Raw genomic sequence first — 23,273 nt, forward strand, 5'->3', positions numbered from 1 at the left:
TTCTAAACACTGCAGAATCATTTAACCTTGTACATGTTTCTGGCCTCACACATAACTGTGGGCACACCCTTGAGCTTGTTTTTCCGCTTGGTCTGACTCTGAACTCCCTGCATATGTCTGGCTTAGTTTCTCATCACAAACGTGTAATTTGTGATTTGGTTCTACAGTCAGTGTTGACAGAAACAAACTATACAGTCTCGCATCTTTAATGAGCACTCTGCAGTTAGATTTTCAGCTCTCTTCTCTGATTCCTAAGTTTTCCAATATTAATAACTCTGTTAACTGGTTTACTGAATTGAGCTCTTTAGCTCTTGATACCGTTGCTCCAAATAAGATCAGACTGGCCCCAACAATGACTCTCGGTTTTTCGTTATACTATTAATCAGCTTGTGAATCCTGCTCATTCTGGATTTCTTGTCACCTCCTCTGATGACTGTGAGACGTTTATAAATGTCTTTCTTGACCAGATCAGTGGACTCAGATCAAATTTCAACCGTAGAGTTTATCACTCTGATCGAGTTACCGGCCCTGTTCTGCTGCCTGAGTTCAACCCTATTTCCATGCAAGAGCTCTTGTATAGTTTCTTATATGCGTCCATTGACCTGCACTGCAGACATAATTCCAGCTAAATTTCTTAAAGAGGTCCTGACAGTCATTGCCCCCTGCCTTCTTCCTATTGTCAATCAATCTCTCTCCTACCTGACTATTTCAGGAGAGCCAGTGTCTTCCCTCTCCTTAGTTAACTACAGGCCCATTTCCACTTCCCATCATTTCTAAAATTCTTGAAAAAGCTGTTGATCACCAGCTTCTCCAACGACGTGAGGGACTCAGTAGCCTTGTTAAATTTCAATCTGACTTCCGTTGAGAACATAAAACTGAAACAGTACTGCTTAAAATAACTAAAGACATTCTTATTTGTGCAGATGAAGGTAAATATTCCATTTCAGTTTTACTTGATTTATCTGCGGCCTTTGACAAAACTGATCAAGCCACTTGATGATGTGATAGACTACTGAAGTGGGTTGGTATCTCTGGTGCTGCACTCAAATGTTTTTCTTCATACTTGTCTGACAGACACTTCAATGTTCACATTAAAATGATGTGTCTTCCTCAGCTCCTGTCCTATGTGAGGTCCCACAAGTGTTGATCCTTGAAATTATTCTGTTTTCATTATATATGCTACCTGATGGCCATCTGCTTCACTCCTCAACTGGTATCTTTTACCGTTGCTATGCTGATGATACGCAGCTTTACGTCTTGGATAAACCAAATAACCTCAATAACTTTACCGCCCTTCATGACTGACTAGCTTCTGGTGTGAATTGGATATCTCAAAATTTCCTGCATCTCAATTCTGATAAATCTGAGGTGTTTGTGATTGGCCTGATTGTTTTACCAAGGAGGCCAGTCACTATATTGGCCCCCTCACTAGCAAAACATCAAGACCGCCTCTAAGAGTCTTGGTATCCTTTTTGACCAACATTTGAACTTTGAACCTCACGTTACTAAGCTGATTCAGTCTTGTTTCTTTCAGTTGAGAAATATTGCAAAAATCAAACCCATGCTATGAGCCAAAACCCTGGAACTTCTAGTGCATACCTTAATCTTTTCTAGCTTAGACTACTGTAACTCCCTCTTTACTTGCATTACTCGTCCTCTCCAGCTCGTCTTCAGTTGGTGCAAAATGCAGCGGCTAGGCTGTGAACAAAAACTAGTCATCAGTCCCACATCAGCCCAATTCTTGTTTCCCTTCGTTGGCTTCCAGTAAAAAGCAGAATTTACCTCAAAATTTTACTAATGATGTACAAGGCCTTGCATGACCCGGCACCTGCATTTACAGTATAGCAGAGTTGTTGAGCCCCTATTCTAGCTGTTGGCCACTCTGATCATCTGATGAAGGCCTTTTATCTGTTCCTCGCTCCGTTTTTTAAATCCAGAAGTGACCATGCGTTTGCGGTTGTGGCTCCTAAACTTTGGAACAGCCGTTACATGAAACCTGCTGAATCTGTGGTTTGTTTTAAGTGGCTGCTGAAAACTCATTTCTATAGGTTAGCCTTCTTATAAATACTCTCTCTTTGCTTTTAGTTTTGTTTATTTTGGTCATGTGCTTCACTTCTTGTCTATGTATCATGCATATGCATGTGTGTGTGTATGTATGTGTATGTGTGTGTATGTGTGTGTGTATGTATACTTGTTTTTGTGTGTGTGTATGTATGTATGTGTGTGTGTGTGTGTGTTTGTGTGTGTGTGTATTTTATCCTATATCTGAAGCACTTTGTAACTGTGTGTTTTAAAAAGTGTGCTTATAAATAAAAATGATTACAATGATTATTATTTGAAGCTGAATTTACAGTGTTTTATATAGTTTAAAGAAACTCTTTCAATGCATAATAATGAAATATTCAAGGTGTGCTATGCAAGGATTCTCTGGCTCATTTATATTTTATTGTTTCAAGATTTCTGTAGAGTAGAATTCGACAATTTTTGCTTACAAGTCAAGTAAAAATCGTTCGGGAGTCGAGTCATAAATAAGTCAAATCTAACAGAAGTTCTGTCTAATTCAAGTCTCCAGTCCAGACTTGAGTCCAAGTTACAACTCCATATCTCTATCCACAAACTGGATCTTTCACTAACCTTAAAGATCCTTCCAGACGTATTGTAAGACAAATAAAAATACTCTGCTTTGAATACTAATTAATGGCAGACATGGTTTTTGAACAAAAAAGTTCCAGTACCTTGTTAAAGATTCTTAAACTTACATCCACTCCTTCTCCATAAATATGTTTCTGGACACGAGATGTCTCACACTACTCCCACTGAAAACACGATCCTCAGTTTATGTGCAGTGGAGGTTTCAAGTTTCCACATCACTCTGTGTAAGTTGTATACTGGACCGCAATAATTGTCTTAAATTGTGATGATGTGTTCTTGGACTTCTTGATTGTTTTTCTTGGTTTTTATGTCGGATGTCTTGTTCTTCTTCATGTGTTTTTGTATTTTAACGTCTGGGGACCATGTTGGAAATAAGTGTTTTCACTTTAAAATGTTATCCTTTGGATTTTTATTTTTTGTTTCTGATATAAAAACATAAAAAAAATCAACCAATCAATCAAGACCACAGTCGGCTCTGAACTAGTTGTGATGTCACAAATCGTGCTCATATGTATTTGCTTTGAACTCAGATTTAAGGTGACAGAGAAACTATTTCCCCTTCAGCAGATAATTGTGAAAACAGCCTTCCACTGTCAAACTCTGCACATCTATCATTCTGCACAGTGAAGCTCAAACATCCAACTGAAGGAACAAGAAGAAAAACACATTTTTGAGTGTGGGGGGGACTTTAAACAAGCTGCGTTAGCTTCCTAACCGCAACCGGTATCTTAACTTGGCATGTGTGAACCGAATAGGATTAGCTCATGAGTAAACTCTGGCAGTGTAGGTTGTAAAAAACACTTCACCCAGGTGGTGAAAAGTTTCCTCCAAAATGTAATTGGTAGATGCAAAATTGTTGCATACTAACATGCATACATATGAAGGTTTGTAATCTATTATATGTGTCTCTTTCCATCCATGCAATACCAGCTTCTTTGCAGAGGTTAAAGAGGTGGTTTACTGTAGCACTCGCTCCCTTGCCTTGTGTCTCTTTCATGCTAACACACACACACACACACATCAGAGTACAGTGCATACAGTAGTTGCTCCTGGGTGCCAAATGTAGGTGAGTCACCCAGTGCAGAGGCAATTAAAACCTCTGTCACAATGTGATGTCATCAACTGCTGTCCCCACAGACACTGACACTGGGTTGTGTTCCTTTAAAGATCAACGTTTCTCTTGAAAACATGCTCAGGGGTTACTTCTGAAGTCTGTTTGAGTCTGTTTGTGTGTGGCAGGGGAGACGACGGATCACTGGTAATCAGCATGTGTGCGAGTGCATGTGTGCACACATGCTCAGTAGTCATATACATCAAACAAACACTCTCCCTTCAAGCCATTTCCAGCTATGTTTTGTTTGTTGTGCTATGAGAGAGACTGTTATATTTTGCTGGCATTTTTGCACATCTTATTTACATACTGCTCCTTATCTATCCGCTATGAGCACGCTTGAATGTTTGCAGACTCTTCTGTGAGTGACACGGCGGCGTCTTCTTCTTTTTTGGTAGCTCAACTAGTATCAGTTTAAGGAGTTGTTAGATAAACAAAACATTTGTTGTAGTCAAGATCACCTCAATTGAACAAAGACGGAGACCAGAATTTAAATTCTTTAAGTGACACAGTTTTACTCATTTTGCATATTAGAACACATTCACAAATGAAACATGATGAAACATGATGGACTCAACAGGTCAAAAATAAAATCTTAAGCTCTTGAGATCTAAAGCTTTGAGAGTAAAATACTGTGAGACCAAAATGAGACTGAGGTCACTTTCATGCCTGCTCGGGTTCATGTTCACAATGGCTTATTACTGGCAGCTGACTGATCACTGATTGGACAGTTTTCGTGACTATCGTCCTTCATCGTCAGTGCTGCATGGATCCACATGGAGGAAAGAAAACTGTAGTGACTGACAGCAAGTCATCCTGCATCGTTTTATCTGCTCTGGAGTTTATCATGAGTAGTGACCAAAAGCTAGAAAGGGGATAGTAATATGGTGAGAGGACAGCTCACCATCAGTAGATGGATTTAAAGATCCTCACCAGAGTCTGCTTGGAAGTAGATTAGTTGGCACCAGAGTTTGACTGAAAGCTTTCACACGAGTCCAAATGAATCAAAACAAACATGATCATCTAAATATAATGTCTAAAACTGCTAACACGTTTGTGTGACCTCATGGAAAGGAGGAGTATCTTGTTTTTTCTTCTTAGCCTTGAATCTGGTTTTTCGTCCAACACGATGATGCAACAAACACAAATTGTCTCTACATTGACGTTTCTGTCAGTCTGCCTATTTCAACAGGACAAATAGAATAAGTTAAGCGTAATTGCATTTGGTGGCTCAGCTTTGGGAATATCAAATCAAATTAGGATTATCAGTGTTCTTTTCCATGGCACACGGTTCGCCTTAAGCTATGCTTTTCAGGATCTGTCTTTTGTCTTTGTCTCTATCTTTCTCAGCGTCCCTTCCAGCTGAACGATGCCTTCACCATCTCGTCTGCCCCGTCCGTCTCTCATCACCCGCCCACACTCACTTCTTCTTTTCTTTCCATTTTTAGATCTCATTCTGTCTTTTAATTTTCTTTTTTGTCCACTTTTGCTTCCCCCGTCTCACGACTTTCCAGCCTCACTTAATAAACTGTTTTCTCTTCAGCAACTAATAGAAAAACTACAACAAAATGTGACAAAATGTTATAAAATGACCATCGAAATGAGGCAAACATAGATCAACACTGTTAATCCAATAAACATCCAGCTAATGTAACAGCAACTTATCGTTAATTGGGGTTTTTTTCTGATGTTTATGTAACTGGCAGTTTTTAAGTATTATGGTTACAGCTTTTTCAAAATATTTAAACCCATTTTCTATTTATAATGATTAAAGTATTACAGTCTTACATGAAGTATTAGATTTATTACATTTTCTTAAAGCATTCGGAGGAACATCATATTACATTTTGACAAGTTAACACATTTTTCCAACAGTTATTACAAACTCTGTTACACCATTTCCCTCTCTCTCATTTCCTCCTCTTCCTCCTCTTCCTCTCCTACTCTTCCTCAACTTCTCTTTCCTTCCCTTCTCCACATGCGTCCTCCTGTCTGTCCTGTGAAAAAAACACAAGCCTGTCTATCAGTCTTTTGAGTCAGTCTTTGTTCTGTCAGAAGCTATCCCACAGATAAGTGTGACTGATGGCTGCAGGCTCGGCCAGACAGACACTATATAATTGAGTGATAGAGACTAATGTAAGTGAATAGCTGAGAGCCGACTGTAATCCACAGCAGCAGCAGAAGCTCCGGCACCGAGGGAGGCTTTCTGTTAGGCCCTCGGTAATACTAGCGACAACAATCTGGTGACTACCTGGCTGCATATGTGTGTTTGTATGTGTGGCTCAGGTTATCTCCTTTCTGTCTCCTTTACATCCCATGTCTCTTTCCTTCTCCGTTTAGTAGCTCTGTTTACCTTTTATTTCCTTCTCCTTCCATGCTCCTTTTTCTCATCTCTCTCTCTCTCTCTTTTTCCTCTCCCTCCTCTCTCTCCCTGTTATCTTAGCTCTTTAATTAACGTGACATGCTGTGAAGTGAGATACTAAATAATGCAGGCTTTTCCAGTGACATTGAATCATTCGAAGTGATTAGTTGCCACACGCAACACAAGCACGCGCATACACCTGCACACGCACACAACACAAAACTGATGCCCTCCTTTATCAGCCGTTTACCTTTTAATGTTTGTATTCATTTTGCAGCAAAAATGTGGGTTTAATTAGACAAATATCCACATGAAAGCTCTAGTGAGAATAGAGTGTATTAGCGGCATGCATTTTAAACGGTGCCAGTAATTATCCCGTATAAATACAGTATGTAAAGGTTGCATCAATGTTGATATTGTTAACTAAAAGGAGTGCTTAAACAAAAATCTATTGGTTGAAAAAGAAAAGCTTTAGTCAACAAAGAATGAAAAACCAAAGTAAAATTACTCTGAACAACAAAAAAACTAATTAAACTTAAACCTGGAATTGAGCTCAAATATCCAAAACTGAATAAAAATCAAACAAAAAACTGAAATCTGTTATTGCTCTGTGTTTTGAGTAGATCCAGTAGATACTGGAGTTTGTGCACTTATCTACTGTAGTAGTGTAAATCACATTGCAGAGGACTCAATTTGTGGTGGGAGAGATCTAGGTTATCCCAAAGCAATTGTTTCAGACCAAACCAAGTGGAAAATCCAGTGTGGGTTTAGTTGTTTGCTGCCTTGGCTGCAGGGATGCTAAGAGCTCTGGGTTCCAGCGTTCTTCTACCCCCACCCCCGCCCCCGCCCCTTGTCTTTTTTTAATCAGATGGTTTGTTCAGGAGTGGAGGGGATTAAGACTGCTGCTGCTGCTGCTGCTGCTGCTGCTGCTGCTGCTGCTGATGATGATGATGATGATGATGATGATGATGATGGCTCTGTCCAGTTTTGAAGAGCCCACAAACACATGCACATACACACACACACATACATGTAGAAATTAGACGACATGCAGGGTGCACAGAGGCAAAAATAGACATGTACATGTATGCATGCAACTGTGTGTCACGTCTGCATGCACACACACACACACACACACACACACACACACACACACACACACACACACTCATGGGCGAGCAATTCAGTGCAGGCAAAGTCTGTCTTAATATACAGACGTACGCATGCATGCACACACAGAGGCATCAACGTACGCATGAACTAGCCTGTATGCATGCACATACAGCGCAGGCCTACACATTCATTCAAGCAAAAATGCACATTACATATCTAAACAGCCTCTCTCTCTCTCTCTCTCTCTCTCCTGTTCGCCTCCGCTCACTTCGAGCGTCTCTCACTCAACACTGTCAGTGTCTGGACAGCAGCAGTGATCTGCCATGTCTCATTGTGTCATGTGATTTGAGCTGTGAGATTTCTGACACACAGACTGACGCCTGTCTCTTCTAATGCCAGACACCCACACCAGGCACTACAGATGGTAGAGAGACAGACAGACAGACAGATGGATGGAGAGAGAGAGAGAGAGAGAGAGAGAGAGGGAGAGAGTAAAAAGGCGAAACATCTGACTGAACGAAAGGAGAACGAAAGCGTAATAGTAAAAGACAAGATGAACGAGAAGGGAGGGAAAAGGGGAGTCAAAGAAACAGAAAACTACAAAAAGAAAGTAAAAGAGGAGAGAGAGACGAAGAGAGTTGAAGGAAGGAAGCGAGCTAAGGATGAAAGGATAGAGACATTGAGCTGTATGTTGATCCAACACTGTGTGCAACATAGCCAGCAGATAACACCAGTCAGTCTCCTCCCTCTTTAATCTCCCCATCATCCATCAGTCCCTCGCCCCATCCATCAACCTCTCCATCTTAAAGCCCTTCGTTCCTTTTCATCAATCTGAAATCATGCAGTTTTGACGCACATTGGGAAGAAATCCGGTATTGAAGTGCCGTCTGCTTTGTAGATTGTATAACGGGTAAAAACTACAGCAGACAAATTGAGGCTTTTGCTTCAATAGGAAGATTTTTAAAAAATGAACTCTTGAAGCCAGCTGATGTTTTAATGCTAAATGTCTGACATAAGTTGAAACTCATCAACTACTTTGTGAACTCCCTCCTCACACACGCACACACACACACAGACACGAACACACCAAAACACACCTCCGGCAGTGAGTGTATGGTCCTAATGAAGCGAGAAGAGGAGAGGCAGCTGCATAACTGGAGTGTAAGGCCTAGAGGGAACTCACACACTTCAAGTCTGCGTGTGTGTGTGTGTGTGTGTGTGTGTGTGTGTGTGTGTGTGTGTGTGTGTGTGTGTGTGTGTGTGTGTGTGTGTGCACAGACTTTATAATGTCTCAGACTCTCTTAATTTTGACTTTGGAAGGATTCTAATGACTGTTTTTTCTTCTCTTTTCTCTCTCTGCAGGTTGTGAGGGCCTGTTTCTATCGTCCTGTTGTACAGTGAGGCAGTGAGCTCACGGTGGATACAGCATGCATGTGTCGACATATCCCATGATGCACTCTGCCAGTCCAGGCCTGCTCCTCCTCAGCTTCCTCTTCCTCGCTGATGCTGACTGTGAGTCCTTTTCACACTCACGACGCACATACATTTATTTGCACAAACACACAAAAACATGCATTAAGAGAAACTTTAATACACACACGCAGGGTTTGAATGACTGCTCCTCACCTGATATCACATCCCAACTGTATGTGTTTGAGTGTGAGTGTGTTTATGTGTATGTGTGTGAGACTGTATGAGTGTGTGTTGGGTAGCAGGTTTGATACAAGGCCAGCTGTTTTTGTCCATCCCAGTATTACTTGGCATGGAGAGACAGACCACATATGGCAAATCAGATAATTTCCCCACTGCTTGTGTGATTGTGTTTATCTTGTGTATGTGTGTGCGTGTGTGTGTGTGTGTGTGTGGGCGTGATCCCTGACTGTGGCGAATATGTCTGCACGTGTATTTCAGCGAATACACTCACCAGTATCACGGTTATGAGTTGTATCCTAGTTGTGATGTTCACATGGAACATGAAGTAACCTCTGTGATTGATGATTCAACGATTATCCACATCTCCGATAATCTGCTTCTGTCAACAATATATATTTATGTATTTTCTTTTATCTGCAGTGACTGACTTGTCTCACTTTTGTTTCCGTCTGCCTGGATGCTTTTGCATTTTCTGCGCTCTGCTAGATTTGGCTCGGATGGGAGTGATGAGCGTGGCGAGCAATAATCAAATTATCCGCTATTTAACTAGTGTGTGACTTTCTCTACAGCGTGTAGATCACCGTTACATTGTTTATCATATTTTTTGTTTTTTCTGGCTAACTACCACATAACACAAGATGAAGACACACCTACACAGATAGACGATGGTCCGTCATCTGACTAACATGTTTAGATGCCAACTTAAGTCTTTATATTATGATTGGTTTGCGTCTTTTCCCCCCCGTTCTCTGTAATCTCTCTACACTATAACATTAACCATAATTAACCTTTTTTTTGGGGGGGGGACTTGTACAGGCATGACTTCACTGTCTATTTGTCAGGTTGAAGATTAGCAATGAGGATTGGAATCTCATAACAGTGGTGATGAAACAGCCTGATTTGGGGTGAAGCTGAGGATAAAACATATGAAGACAGAAGGTGGGAGGACTAAAGGATGGGAAGGAAGAAGAATTAGTCAAGCTCACCACGCAGACTGTTTAACATCTGGAAGTTGTCTTTTGCTCCATAAGTGTAAATATTTAATGGTAAAAACATTTAAAAGAACATTGTATAACAGAAAAAAACATGCAGCATGCACAGTATCGGACAGTGTGGAAAGGAAAATGTAGCTCCGAGCTTGTGGTTGTATGATGCTGAACATATATCATCATCAGCTCTATTACACACACAGACACGTAGCCTACACACAAGCGTGTGACCACACAACTACAGGCTTGAGGCGGCCTTCCCGGTCCTGCAATGTTTTAAAAGTACACAGTGAAAGCACACACATCCACAAACCACTCTTGTTTTCCTTTCAGCCTCCTGCCCTCTCGTCCCCTGTGTAAGTCCCAGGGTCGGCCAGTAAAGGCCCAGTCATCCATCAAAACGATGATGCTCCCAGACTTCCTCAATGAGGGTTAGGGGAGCAGCACAGATGCGACAAGGGTGGAAAGGATTTGTACTTTGTTTCCTCTGTCTATATTTTTCTCTTTCCTCTGCCCTCATCTCATTGGCTGTGACTTCCTCCATTGCTCTTTTCTCGCTCGCTCTCTGCCTCTTCTCGGCACATCCATGTAATCTGGCGAGAAAGGAGGGACAGAGGGCTTGAGGGGGGGAAAGGGAGGAAAGGCTGTTCTTTTCTCTTTTATCTCATTGTGTATGACGTGCAGTGCCTCTTTTAATATCAACAGTAGGGACTCAGAGATTTGAATGTTGAGAATTCAAACAGAGGCTGCTGCTGGGACACTGACGTCTTTTGCGCTCGTCACATGACCACATGTTTTGAAACGTTAAATGCACTCTGAAAAATTGCTTCTGGTTGTGTTTATCTTAGCTCAAACTTAATGCAAAATGAACGGAATACATTTTAATCATAATAACATTTTATAAAATAGAGGCTACATTTGAGTTTTACTCTTCCGTGTCTGAGCAGTAGCATCATTTGTTCTTCATGTTTAGAAGCACCATCAACATATATGCTTGATACACAAGTTACACTCACACACACACACACACACACACACACACACTAGTGGACTGAGGGTATTAAGATGCAATCAGATGGAACAATATCCCATGTGCATAGTTGGAAACCTTGCATGACACTGCACCATATGTGCACTCTGCACACAGGGGCTGGTGTAACAATACAAGCAGCGCGCTGAGCTTCGGGTGTGTGAACGCGTGTTTTGCTTTGTTTCATCTTTTTTAAATTCACATCTCCCTCTTTTACCCTCTCTTCCTCCTCGCCTCTCTCTCTCTCTCTCTCTCTCTCTCTCTCGCTCTCTCTCTCTCTCTCTCTCTCTCTCTCTCTCTCTCTCTCTCTCTCTCTCTCTCTCTCTCTCTCTCTCTCTCTCTCTCTCTTACCACCATTTTTGTTTCTCGGTGCGTTTGTGTGCGCGTGCGTGCATATGACATCTATCTGGTGGATTAAGAGTAATGCCCTGATCCTGTCGCAAACTAGGCCACTGCTCCATGTACGCAGTGAGACGCCCCCTGTGTGAGAAGCTGCATCTCTGCGTGTGTCATTCAGGGCGACAGGAAACAATGCAACAACAGGGTTGTTTCTGCTGACCCTCGTTTGCCCCAAAAACAACAAGCTGTCGTCCTTCCACTCGCTGCTTGGAAGGAACAATAAAAATTTTAGCTGAACTACAACTGTAGACTCTGAAGCATTGCTGAGGTGCAACCCAGTGCTTCAGTAAGCAGACTGTACATGTTGAAACCAAACAGGAAAGCTCTCTTACTGTCATCACATCATGTGTAGTAAAAGCTGCGTATTTCCAATTTCCCTTTTTTTCCACAAAGCTTCATGTAAAATAACACAGAAGCATCTTTCTCAGAATATATGACCTTTTCATAAATGACATATGAGGCCTGTGTACAACACTGGATACACAGAACTGGCTCATGTGGTGACTGATTGACCTGTCAACGTTCAACCATATTGCTCACACTCGCATGGCCTTGAGGTTAACTGGAATCTGAGAGGTGGTTGGGTCAATCTTCCACGATGACAGCGTGTCTTTCCTTACCTCAGGAGCCCTTGAGCAAGGCAACAAACACCAACTGCTTAGACAGGAGCCTTCTGGGGTTACCTGTGAGTGTGTCATTCAGCTTTGCCTCAGGCAGTAAGTTCAGGAGTCTATAAAAAGAAATGTGTTCTTCCACACAACACTTTGCAGACTCATTTTTTTGTATATCCGCCATCAGCCTAGTTTTTTTATTTGTGTTTTGCTAGATTGTAGATTTTGTCAGCTAATTTTCATTTTAGAAAAATGTGGTTTCACTATTATTTAGTTCAGGTTTAAGTGTATTGTATCTCAGTGTACCCATGTGAGAGGCCTCACGCCTGCACACAAAGCACAGCTTCTGCAGAATATTTGATGCATTTAATTTCCTGAGAGAGAAAAAAAAAGTTCCATTTGGTTAAACTATGGCACCATGGGTTGTTTTAAACATAATAAGGAAGAGAATTTATAATACATGTGTATCAAAGACGTGTGTGTTTGTGTTTAGAGGCACATGTGCATGTGTGTCCTCATGAGTATGTTTTATATGTATATGTATGTAAGCATGTGTAGCTCTCAGAGCAGACAAGAGATTAGATCACGATAAGTATCTGGTTCCGTGCGAGCGTCGTTGTTGCTGATGGATGAGTTACCATCAGGATGTCACTGGAATGAGATGAAGAGGAAGGGTCGCAGAGATCAAAGGTTTCTGCTCCCGGGGGGATTAGTGAAGGGTGTGACACAAAATCAAGTGAGAGTTAAGTTCTTTTCTTGGATGGATCATGTTTTGTCTCTGTGATTGATTGGTACTCACTCAGGATCCTGGTCGACATTATTGCCTTTAACTGATGTCAACATGTCAACATCTGCTCAGTTACAACCATGATGGAGGTTATTATGTGATTTCTCATGTGGACTGGAGAGTGAAGAGGCCTCCAGTATAACAAAGGTCAGAATACTGGTCAACTCTTTAAAGATCATTTCCAATCAATTAATTGTTAATTAATAATTAATAACAATTACAAAGATATTTAAAATGTGGCTCCAAATACAACAGCTTAGAAAAGACCTTCAATGGACTATATATGCTACTGCTGTTTTATAGTTATTATAAATCCTTTATTGTTACCTGAATTTAGATTTTTTTGAACTTCATGATATGCAGCTTTTATAAAAATGTTTTTAAAAGCAGATGAGTCATGGTATGATCAAAACTCAGCAAATTTAATGCTGAAAAAGCTGAATTGTTTTGTCTGCTGTTAAACTTGTGCACTCGAGGGTCATTTTAACCCCGACAGTGATTATTTCAAACAAGAGAAAATAAATCTGCTGTGACGCTGCAGAAAAGTCCACAGTGATGTTAAGTAATTAATGTGAGAACTCTAATCATGCTGAAATTGTCCTTTAATTCCCTTATTTTTAATTAACATGCCACTTATCAACTTAACTGATTTCAGTCATTATCTAAATAATTCATGGTATATTTTCTGTAATAATTCATTGTATTATATTAAAATTCATCGCAAGCAATGATGTTCCAGCACGAGCTCATCCGGAATATGACATTAAACCTTCAAAATAAAAAAGCTTCGTTTAAATGCTTGACGACCTATTTCCATCAACCGCAGTGCAAATATCTCTCCGTACAGGGTGACAGAAATGGGTCACGTCACAAACATTTTCAGAAATCATATGTACACAACATTAAAATGCAAATCACAGTTATGTTATTATTTTAACTGCTCACAGCCTCTTCTTCATATTCTGGGTAGAGCTGGGGCACAAACTCAATTCACAGTGACCCTTTGGACTCCCCCAATAAGTTCTCCATCGTTATCTATTAATGTCAATCCGTGAGTGACACAGATTAGACTGAGAGAAGACAGTTCATACGGTCCGTGCTGATGAGAGAGAAAACCAATCCCCCCCCCCCTTGTGCTGCAGCACCATCCTAAAGCAGCGAGGCTATTAGCAGCTAGCATAGCTGTGCGCCCATCTGTGAATAACAGGATCTGACTGCCGTTAGCTTAGCATTAGCTTAGCAGGTGCACCCGTCTGTGAAGAGGCCTGAGATAGCGTTAGCTTAGCTCTAACTTAGCTGAGCAGTGGTCTGTGAGTAATACGCTACGACCAGCGCTGAGAAAACCCTCTGTTCATCTTTATGGGAAGCCAGCTCTGACCCAGTAAAGTTGTTTACCCAGTGGGTAGCCCATGTGTTTCTGATGACCTGTGTATAAAAGAAAACCCTATTTGATTAATTCCTCCCCTTGTGTTTCTAACAAATTAACCCTGATTAACTCGGCACTAGCCAGACCCCTGGAGCAGCTATGGTGGGTAAGTGGCGTGCTAATTGGACGTGCATTACTATCGGCAATAAAATTGGCATTTTATCCTATGCAACTGCATCAGCATTAGAATGATATTGTTCAAGTGAAGCCAGTGATGTCAGCTGGAACCTGCAGACCTCTACTGTACATGCATACAGAGAATCTACACAGTAACCATAATTATATATTAACAGTGATTGAAAAAATGATCCAATACTCAGATCTGATTGATGGGCAATAAACTAAACTTCATGAAATATTATATCTTTAATGTGAAGTTTTATCAAAAGTCATGGTGTTTAATTGTGTATAATTCAATTTTCAATGTTGAAGTAGTCCATTCTGCCAAATGTTTTCTAATTAACACGTATGTGTGCTGCAGAAGGATGATAACTGTCTCTCTGTGTTTATTGGCCCCAGCAATCCAATTTCATTTCCAGGACGAAAGAGAGCAGCTGATAATTTGCTCTTAATGTGTCGGTTTGATGTTAATGTGTTTTAAGTTATGGTTCTGGCCAGCTGCCCACCCACTCTCCAGGCTGACTATCATGGCCTTGGCTCAGGCCCCAATATTGGCCTCGTTCCTCAACTTGTCTGACAAGCCTGACTCAGTTCTCATTTAGGGAGTCATCAGCTAACCGCCCACCACCGCGTACAACACTGTGCAGCTGGATCTTTCCCTGGCAAGGACTGTAAATTACTCATTACATGCCTAACTATCAACATGAGCACATGCACGTATATATACAGGAAAATATGAGGCGCACGCACAGATGCTTGGCACGTTGCAGTGACATCCGGAGCAGCTTTTTCAGATGTGATCAAAACTTCCAACAAACAGACATGGATACTCACAAAAGCTGTTCATGCACATAAACAAATGTCCACACACAGACTGAGAAACAGCGAGGATCATCTGGTAACGTGTCCGAAGGGTGTGCACCTCATATCAATCTGATCAGGAAGTTCAATAACCATTTATCCCCTTTTCTCCTCTGAGGGATGATCCACTATTCAACCTGTGAGCAGAAATAGCCAAGCACTCAGCTCAAAAGCATACTCACACACACACACACACACACACACACACACACACACACACACTCAGGATTAGGATGTCTGGGCTCTCCTGTTTGCTCCTCACACCTCTAACTATTTGTCTTTTTCTAATGAAAGCTCATTCTGTATTCTCATCTTTGATTTTATAAACTGGTGGTAATCCAGCATCTAAGTAGGAGCTTCTTATTTCCATGTTACTTTGATACCTGCAGTATGAGACAGAGCGGGTCCATTCTGTGCTGCTGAGTCCGTTGCTTTTTGTTGATTTGATTTGTTTGGATAGGCCTGTCTGCTTTATGCTTTTTCGCATCAGATCAGCTAAGTAATTGAGGGCGCACAAGATGAAGCCTGAGGGCACATAAATCGCAACGTTTTGCAGAGTTTCGTAAAGGTCTGTAGGAATGAAGAGTTTCGATCTTAAATATATTACACAAATGTCTTGTTTCATTATGATTTCATTCAGTGAACATTAATATAGTCAGAGAACAGAATCATTCTTAGATCATTAGTTTAGATTCATTTCTAAATGTGGGATTCTGAGGATAAAAGACACATCTCACACATGCTGTGTTGCTCAACACATATTCATGAAATTCTCGATGTCATAAAAAATGATGGTTGCCCCTCATTTATCACACTTTTAAAGCTCTATCTTTTACAACCCGAGACATGTTTCTCTCTCGTTCCATCTGTTTTCTCTTCCAAAAATGTACTTTCCATTCTTAAATTTATACAATTTCCCAATCTTAATATATTATATTCGTAAATCATGCTCCCTGAAGGTTTGGGCTAGCATCTGTTCTTACAAACTCGATCTCTCTCGCTGCGTCCCTCCAGGTTAAGACAGCATCTGCCAGCTACGGTATGTCCCTGTAGTCTCCTACACATCGCCATTAGCTTCATTTAGTTGTGCTATTTGTCTTTTAGAAGCTACAGAACTTCCATCACCTCGTTACGGTTTGCTGATTCATTGAAGGAAAGTTTATCCAGAAACGCTGTCATATTTACCACAAGTGAAAACAAAACAGTGCAGTAGCTGGAAGAGAAGCAAAGCAGTGCTTGACATCAGTTCAGCTTTTACTGTATAACAACTGACATGTTTGCAATATGAAAAAGTCAAAATTATTCATGCTGTGAAATATTTAGTTTAGGACACCAACGTTCTGTGCTATCCAAATGCATTTATTTCACTTCTTTGACTTTCAAAGCACGTTGAAAACCAAAAAAAGACACGAAGAAGATCTTTCACCCTGGAATCAAAGTTTATCACACGTCTTCAGCCGTGACTCAAAAGTGGTCCGGAGAGGAGAGCTGACTTTGTAATCCCTGCCATCTGTTGTGTAGATCAGATCCCACTGTATGGCGACCTTTATGTAGGCCACCCTCTGTCCCACACACACACACACACACACACACACACACACACACACACACACACACACACACCGAGAGGGGAAGATTGGCACTGTCTAATTCCATCTAAATCTCTCTCTGTGGTCTCACTCAGTAGTTTCCCCTCACTTCCATCTTGGGTCATATTAAAGAAAGAGAGGAAGGCTGGCGACATGCACGAGCACCTGTGACTTCTGCTAATAGCTCTCTTACTTTGAATGATTTCTCATATGTTATTATTTTATGTCTATGAAATAATAAACCTGATGGCACCCCCTTCTCCCCCTATAACAACTACTAATATTGGAGTGGCCTTTTGAGCTTTAGCTCCTTTGGCCCAAATGTCAATCCTTAATCCTCCCAAGCAGCACGACTAAAAGACCCTGATGATCTTGGCAAAAGATAGAACAGTCGGCACACAGAGAGGGAGAAAAGAAGAAGAAGAAGGAGGATAGAAGAAGGAGGAGAACACGGAGGATGAATTCAGACAGCGGTAATGGAGAAAAAGTGGTGGAGAAGAAGAAGGGAATCGAGGAAAATGGAATAAAGAAGAGAGCGGATAAAGAGTGGGGAGGAGAGAAATAAGAGCGTAGAGGAACGGGGAGATCGAGTTGGGAGAAGACTAGAGCATACGGTTGCATCTTACCCCCCCCACCCCCCCCCCCTCATTAAGTCAGTCAATGTGACAGGAAGACTTATGTAACACCCCAGAGATGGAAGGAGGAGATGGAGAAAGAGTAACAAGGAGGAGGATGAAAGAGGGAGCAACGAGAGCAGCTGCAGAGGGTGGGGGGGGGATAAGTGATTCAGTGGCAAAGAATTAAGAGTGGGGGGGTACAGAGATAAAGGGGCATAATATGAGAAAGAGAGAGCCTAAGACAATCAAACATGAGATATATGTAGCGAGGGATCGGGGCGACAAAGATAAAGAGAAGAGGGGGAAAGATAAAAAAAAGCAATTGAAAGATCTACCGTGCCTTTTAGTACGGCTCTGCTGGCTTTACACTTTTCATTTGTTTTGTGGGGGAGAGATTAGCAAGAGGATTAAGAGAGCGATTCTCCCGCTCTTCATTCTTTCTCTTTCCCTCGCTCTTTCTCTCACTCTCTCACTCTCAGATGGGCGCACCAACGTTTGCACTCGTGCATCACGGACACACATGTAATGGCATGCATGTACAAATAGTGTGCACGGTGCAGTATGCATATTACAGCTGCAGTTTTTAAAAAATATTCAATCTGTTCAATTTTTTGGATTAATCATCTAATGTTAGAAACGGTCATCATGAGTTCTTAGAGCCCGACATGATGTCTTCACATCGCTTCTCTTGTTCAGATAATGAATCAACACTCTCGACCTGCTACGTACAGAGTATGACATCACTCCACTTAAACATGTCGGGTAGAAACAGGTGAGCTGTGACATCATGGAACAAAAGAGTGGAGCCAATCAGAGGACTCATATTCCAAACATCATCATTCAAAAAAGGAGCTCGCTTGTATCGTTCAACCAAGAATCAAAAACCCTAAAACATTTTGTTTATGATGATATAAAACAGAGAAATGCAGCAAAGTCTCACATTTGAGAAGCTGGAATCGGTAAATGTTTGTTTGTTTATTTATTTATTTATTGGTAACGGGTGCAGCGAGTTAGCCAAGAGGCTATTTTTTCATCTGTAGTCCCTGGACAGATGTTACAAAGTCCCCCTATTATAAGATTTAAATATAATGAGTTAATGAGATCATTTATAATCATGAAGAACAATAATAAAGACAGAATAGAATATTAATGTTAGTAAGACATATAATACAAGACACGTAAAACAAGTGGTTGATAAATGATTTAAACGATTATTCGATTTATTTTCAGTCAGTTTATTTAATGAAGTGCACGAATTATTTCACCATTAATGCTGAAACTGCACACACACTCACACAGACACACATACATGTTTCTGTATATGTGCATAAACTGGCACACACATACAGTATGCACACACACACACACACACACACACACACACACACACACACACACACACACACACACACACACACGCTGCTCTATCCAGTCATTGCGGTGGATCTGGCCGGGGGCCAGTGAGGTGTAGAGGCGATTGGGCAGCTTGGGGCTCTCTGGCCATGTTTGCCAGTACATCTGGCTCATTCTCTGTCTCTCGCTCTCTCTCTCTCTCTCTCTCTCTCTCTCTCTCTCTCGTATCCACCTCCTGCTCATCTTCCTTTCTCCCTCCACTTCTGGTGTTCATGCTTTCTCTTCCTTACCCATTCTGCTCTCCATCTGTCTCTCTCAGTCTTTCCCTTTATCTTGTTCACTCTCCTGTTCTGTTCTGCTGTCCTATCGACACACACACTCTCTCTTTTTCTCTCCTTCTCTGAACAGCTTAGCTTTTCTCCCTCTCTCCCTCCTTCCTTTTAAACAGCAAAAAGCAATTTCTCTCCCTTTGTCAGGGCAGTTGGCGGTAAGCCCTTAAGTAGGGATTTTCTGGTTTGGCTGGAATGCCATTAGGCGAGCTGGCGGTGACGTGCCGTGACTGACGTACCGAATCTTTTTGATGTCGTGATGTCACAATCCAGCGGAGGCTGTGGTTATGATATTGTTGGCGTCCCCGGAACGAGGGGCTTTAGTGGTCATGTCAGGAGTAAGTCTTCATAAATCCTTTATGGCACAGAAATATTAAGCTTCTTTGGTGGTACAGGGACAGAGGGAAAAACATGGTGGAACGTGCACACACGTGTGCAGAGAAAAAAAAAAGACGTACACACAGACACAAAGCCTCACACACACACACACACACACACACCTTTCTTGAAAAACACATGAAGGGGCACACGCACTCCAAGAACTGGTTCACACTGCAACACACATGCCCCAAAACACCCCCAAATCAGTTTTCTACAATGTCCTTTTCAGTAATTTGTGCACGTCCCAGTGACTCTCTTTCAGTTAAACTGCACTCACACACATCTGGTATTTCACACACTCTTCATTCAGTACAACCGAGGTCTCAAACAGAAGTGTTACAGATGTGCAAGTGAGAGATTATAGTAGCATATCAGTGGCATATATGTTGCTTAAGTGCATTCAGAAAAACATAATAATCCAGAAGAGAACATGTATGTGTGAATGGTCATTAATATAGTTGTAATGCTGATGTGATTATTAAGAGCATTACATAACTGTCCATCAAAACTTCTGTATCTGCTGTACTTGACATGTGCACACACGCACACACACACACACACACACACACACACACACACTCACACACACACACACGCACGCACGCACGCACGCACACACACACACACACACACACACAGAGAGCAACAGTCTTAACTTTTGAAACATGTCGCCTCGCAGCACCCCCAAGATTCACACGAACCCCAGAAGACCAAACAGGAGTCCAGGGGGGAGTAGCGTCCTTTGTGTGCCAGGCCACCGGGGATCCACAGCCCAAGATCGTCTGGAACAAGAAAGGCAAAAAAGTCAGCAACCAGAGATTTGAGGTACGGTGCTGAGATACTTATCACTCTGTCAACAAACAAATATATGAAGAATGACTTCAGGGCTGAAACTGTTATTTCTAAGAAAGTTAATTAGCAGCTATTCTGATAATCAATTAATCACTTAAAGGAACAGTTTGACATTTGGGAAATCTGCTTATTGGCTTTACATGAGAAAATCGATACACACATGGATATAGTTTAGTGTAAAGACTGGAAGCAGCTAACCAGTACATAAACCCCCAGTAAAACCACAAATTGTCATTTTTACATTTACAAGTTTTCACACAGATTAAACAAACCAAATTGAACGTGTTAATTAGTGAACTCTAGAGATGCTTTTAGGCCAATTTTTTACCTTGGTCATAGCTGAGCTGCCTGTTTATGCTAGTTTTTATGCTAAGCTAAGCTAACTGTCTCCAGCATGTGTGTATTTAGAGAACTGGATACAGCGTTGGAGGCGGGGCCTGTTCATTCTCAAGAAAGTTGCTCAGTGGCGCATGAAGCCAAAAAAGCCACTTCCTGCTGTAAAGAAATGACCAGGATGAAAACATATGTGCACGCTCTATGGGCCGCATGCACCCATGGACTTCCACCAGGTGTGACAGCTAACTTCTGGTTTAGCTTGAACAGCGAAAACACAATTCAGTTGTGTCGCTTTTCTAGACTTTCAAAATGTGATCAGACCGAATGGATTAAAGTCTGATTGTGAAACGAGTCGCAGGAGTCGTGAATATCCGCTGACTTACAGACGTCTCTTTCACAACGTAAGTCTATAAGAAAAAGTCTTTTTGGGCCAAGTGTGCATTATGTGATGTAATTACACAGTTTGGCCACTATGTCAAGTTTGTTTCAAAGCCCAGAGCTGTTCCTGTATCCAGTTCTCTTTATACATCCAGGTGTTAGTTTTATATTTATCAGACATATCAGACAATAGAGTTATATGGCTCTTATCATCTAGAAATCAAATAAGTGCATTTCCCAAAATGTCAAACTATTGACATTTAAGCTTTCCAGTTTGTGGATTTTCTGCTTTTTTTTGATCTTCCATGATAGCAAAAAGTAAATCTTTTGGGATGTTGGCGTGACAACATATCTGAAGATGTTAGCTTGAGCTCCTGGAAACTTTGAGAGGAATTTGAACTATTTTCTGACATTTTTATAGAGACTAAACAATTAATCAGTTAACCAATGTAATGATTGTTAGTTTCACCTTTATGAGACTTCTTTATGTTTAGTTGTTGTATTTTATGAGCCCTGGTACTGTGCATGCTGACTCACTGGTTTACCAGTACACCTCAGAGCAATGGTTAATGTTATTAACTGCACCTTTGCTTTTCCTTTGATGACACATTAAAGAGCTCACTGTAAGAGACGTGTATTATTGGTACTGTATTAATGCAATGAAAATCGGCATTTGAGTCAATAATGAGCTTTGTGTTTTATTGTCATCATTATATATATATACACACAATAGACAACCTTATCCTGGGAATACAGGAACAACATCTATTAATAGTTTGTTAGAGATTTGATCAGTTTACCTGCTTTTCCTCATTTGTACTCAAAAGGTTACACACCTGTGTGGAATGATATCTACGCAGACTTTCATATGTCAGATGATGCCTCGAGCTACAGTATATGAGATCCTTATATGATCAGCCTTATTAGTTTCCCGAAGGCTCTCACCTTTGATTCATTTCCCACCTCACAAGTCATCGTGGATGGATATGTGGAAGCAGCCTCTCTCTCCCACCCAGTCAGTGTCACCCGGAGCTCAGACTGCTTTTCCACTTTAATAAGTCGAGTTTCCTCCCAGGTTTAAGTTCATCTAGGTGTCTTCCTGTTTGTGATTAAATCACTTGGGGAGATGTTTTATTTTTAATCCACCCTATATAAGCTTAGACTGTCTGCTGTATATTTCTCAGTGGTGTCCTGTCTGTCAAGAGTTGTTGTGCAGGATTTCTTTTTATTGGATTTCAGTCAGCAGAAACATTCCCAGAGTTCAGCATCCTGTTACATGTATTCAACACATGCAAGAGCATTTTAAATGTACAATCAAGTAGTTCTGAAAGAGTTATTACATATCCTTATTATGAAAAGGGCATTTGAGACTTCTTAACTCTCCCTTCTCTCCATATGTCTCAATTCAAAGTTACTTTTAATCAGTGAAATTAAATTTGAATGTGCGTAGTGATTGATCCTAGACTGTGGATCCAGGTATGCCTTGTGGCTAAAGATTAAGCCTGACTATTGCTCTGATGGTTCCCAGGCCCTATCCCACAAATAATCAAAAACATTTTTGTCTCTGACAATTACTGCCAACGAGTATGAAGGTAAAATTAAGTCCAGACTGTGAGGCTTCAGTTCTTCATGAATATTAGAAGGAGCCCTCTGCTGCTACTGTGTTGGTAGTTCAGCACGATGATGCAAAGCTTGTTGAGTTCAGAGGGTTTTATTCTGTCAAACAGGTGATAGAGTTTGACGATGGGTCCGGCTCGGTCCTGAGGATCCAGCCGCTGAGGACCCCCAGAGACGAGGCTGTTTACGAATGTCACGCCTCCAACTCAGCGGGAGAGATCACTGCTTCCACCAGACTAAGTGTGCTTCGAGGTCAGTGTGAACACAAACACACAAGCTATTTCTGTTTCCACCTAGCTGTCAAGCACAATTCTCAGTTGCTGCTGCAAAGAAAACTACAAATCATAATATTTAGACATGAATCATAAACACATATGGAAAATAGAAAGTCACAAATGTGGTTTCTGTGCTTCATTGAACTGACAAAACATAAACACTGTAATGTTTCCTATATGCTGTTACATCCCTGGACTATAACATACTGTATATGAAGGTATATCTGTGGTAATTAAACATCTAACTTTAACATCAAATGATTATGGGCTGCTCATAAATGGTGATGAAGTTTCTATAGGTAGGTAACAGTCAAAGGGGACGTTAACACTAGCTGGAATCCATTAAAGTCATATGTGGTATTTTTCTAGCAACGTTCTTCTTAAAAGGTATTTATGCAGGTGAAATTGGACGCTTGGAGAATGTTTCTTCAG

General features: G+C 41.2%; 1 protein-coding gene across 5 annotated transcripts in view; it reads left to right on the top strand.

Annotated features, from left to right (window-relative positions):
* ptprdb (protein tyrosine phosphatase receptor type Db) overlaps positions 1-23,273 on the top strand; it is a 151,325-nt gene that overhangs the window by 80,831 nt on the left and 47,221 nt on the right. For all 5 annotated transcript variants that reach the window (XM_044345563.1, XM_044345565.1, XM_044345566.1 and 2 more), the window contains 3 exons: positions 8,601-8,750; positions 20,063-20,208; positions 22,677-22,818. In XM_044345563.1, the coding sequence (XP_044201498.1) occupies positions 8,666-8,750; positions 20,063-20,208; positions 22,677-22,818 (373 nt within the window). In that variant the 5' untranslated portion in view covers positions 8,601-8,665. The remainder of the gene's footprint in view (positions 1-8,600; positions 8,751-20,062; positions 20,209-22,676; positions 22,819-23,273) is intronic.

The sequence above is a fragment of the Thunnus albacares genome, chromosome 3 (genome assembly GCF_914725855.1).
Source record: "Thunnus albacares chromosome 3, fThuAlb1.1, whole genome shotgun sequence".
Lineage (NCBI taxonomy): Eukaryota > Metazoa > Chordata > Actinopteri > Scombriformes > Scombridae > Thunnus > Thunnus albacares.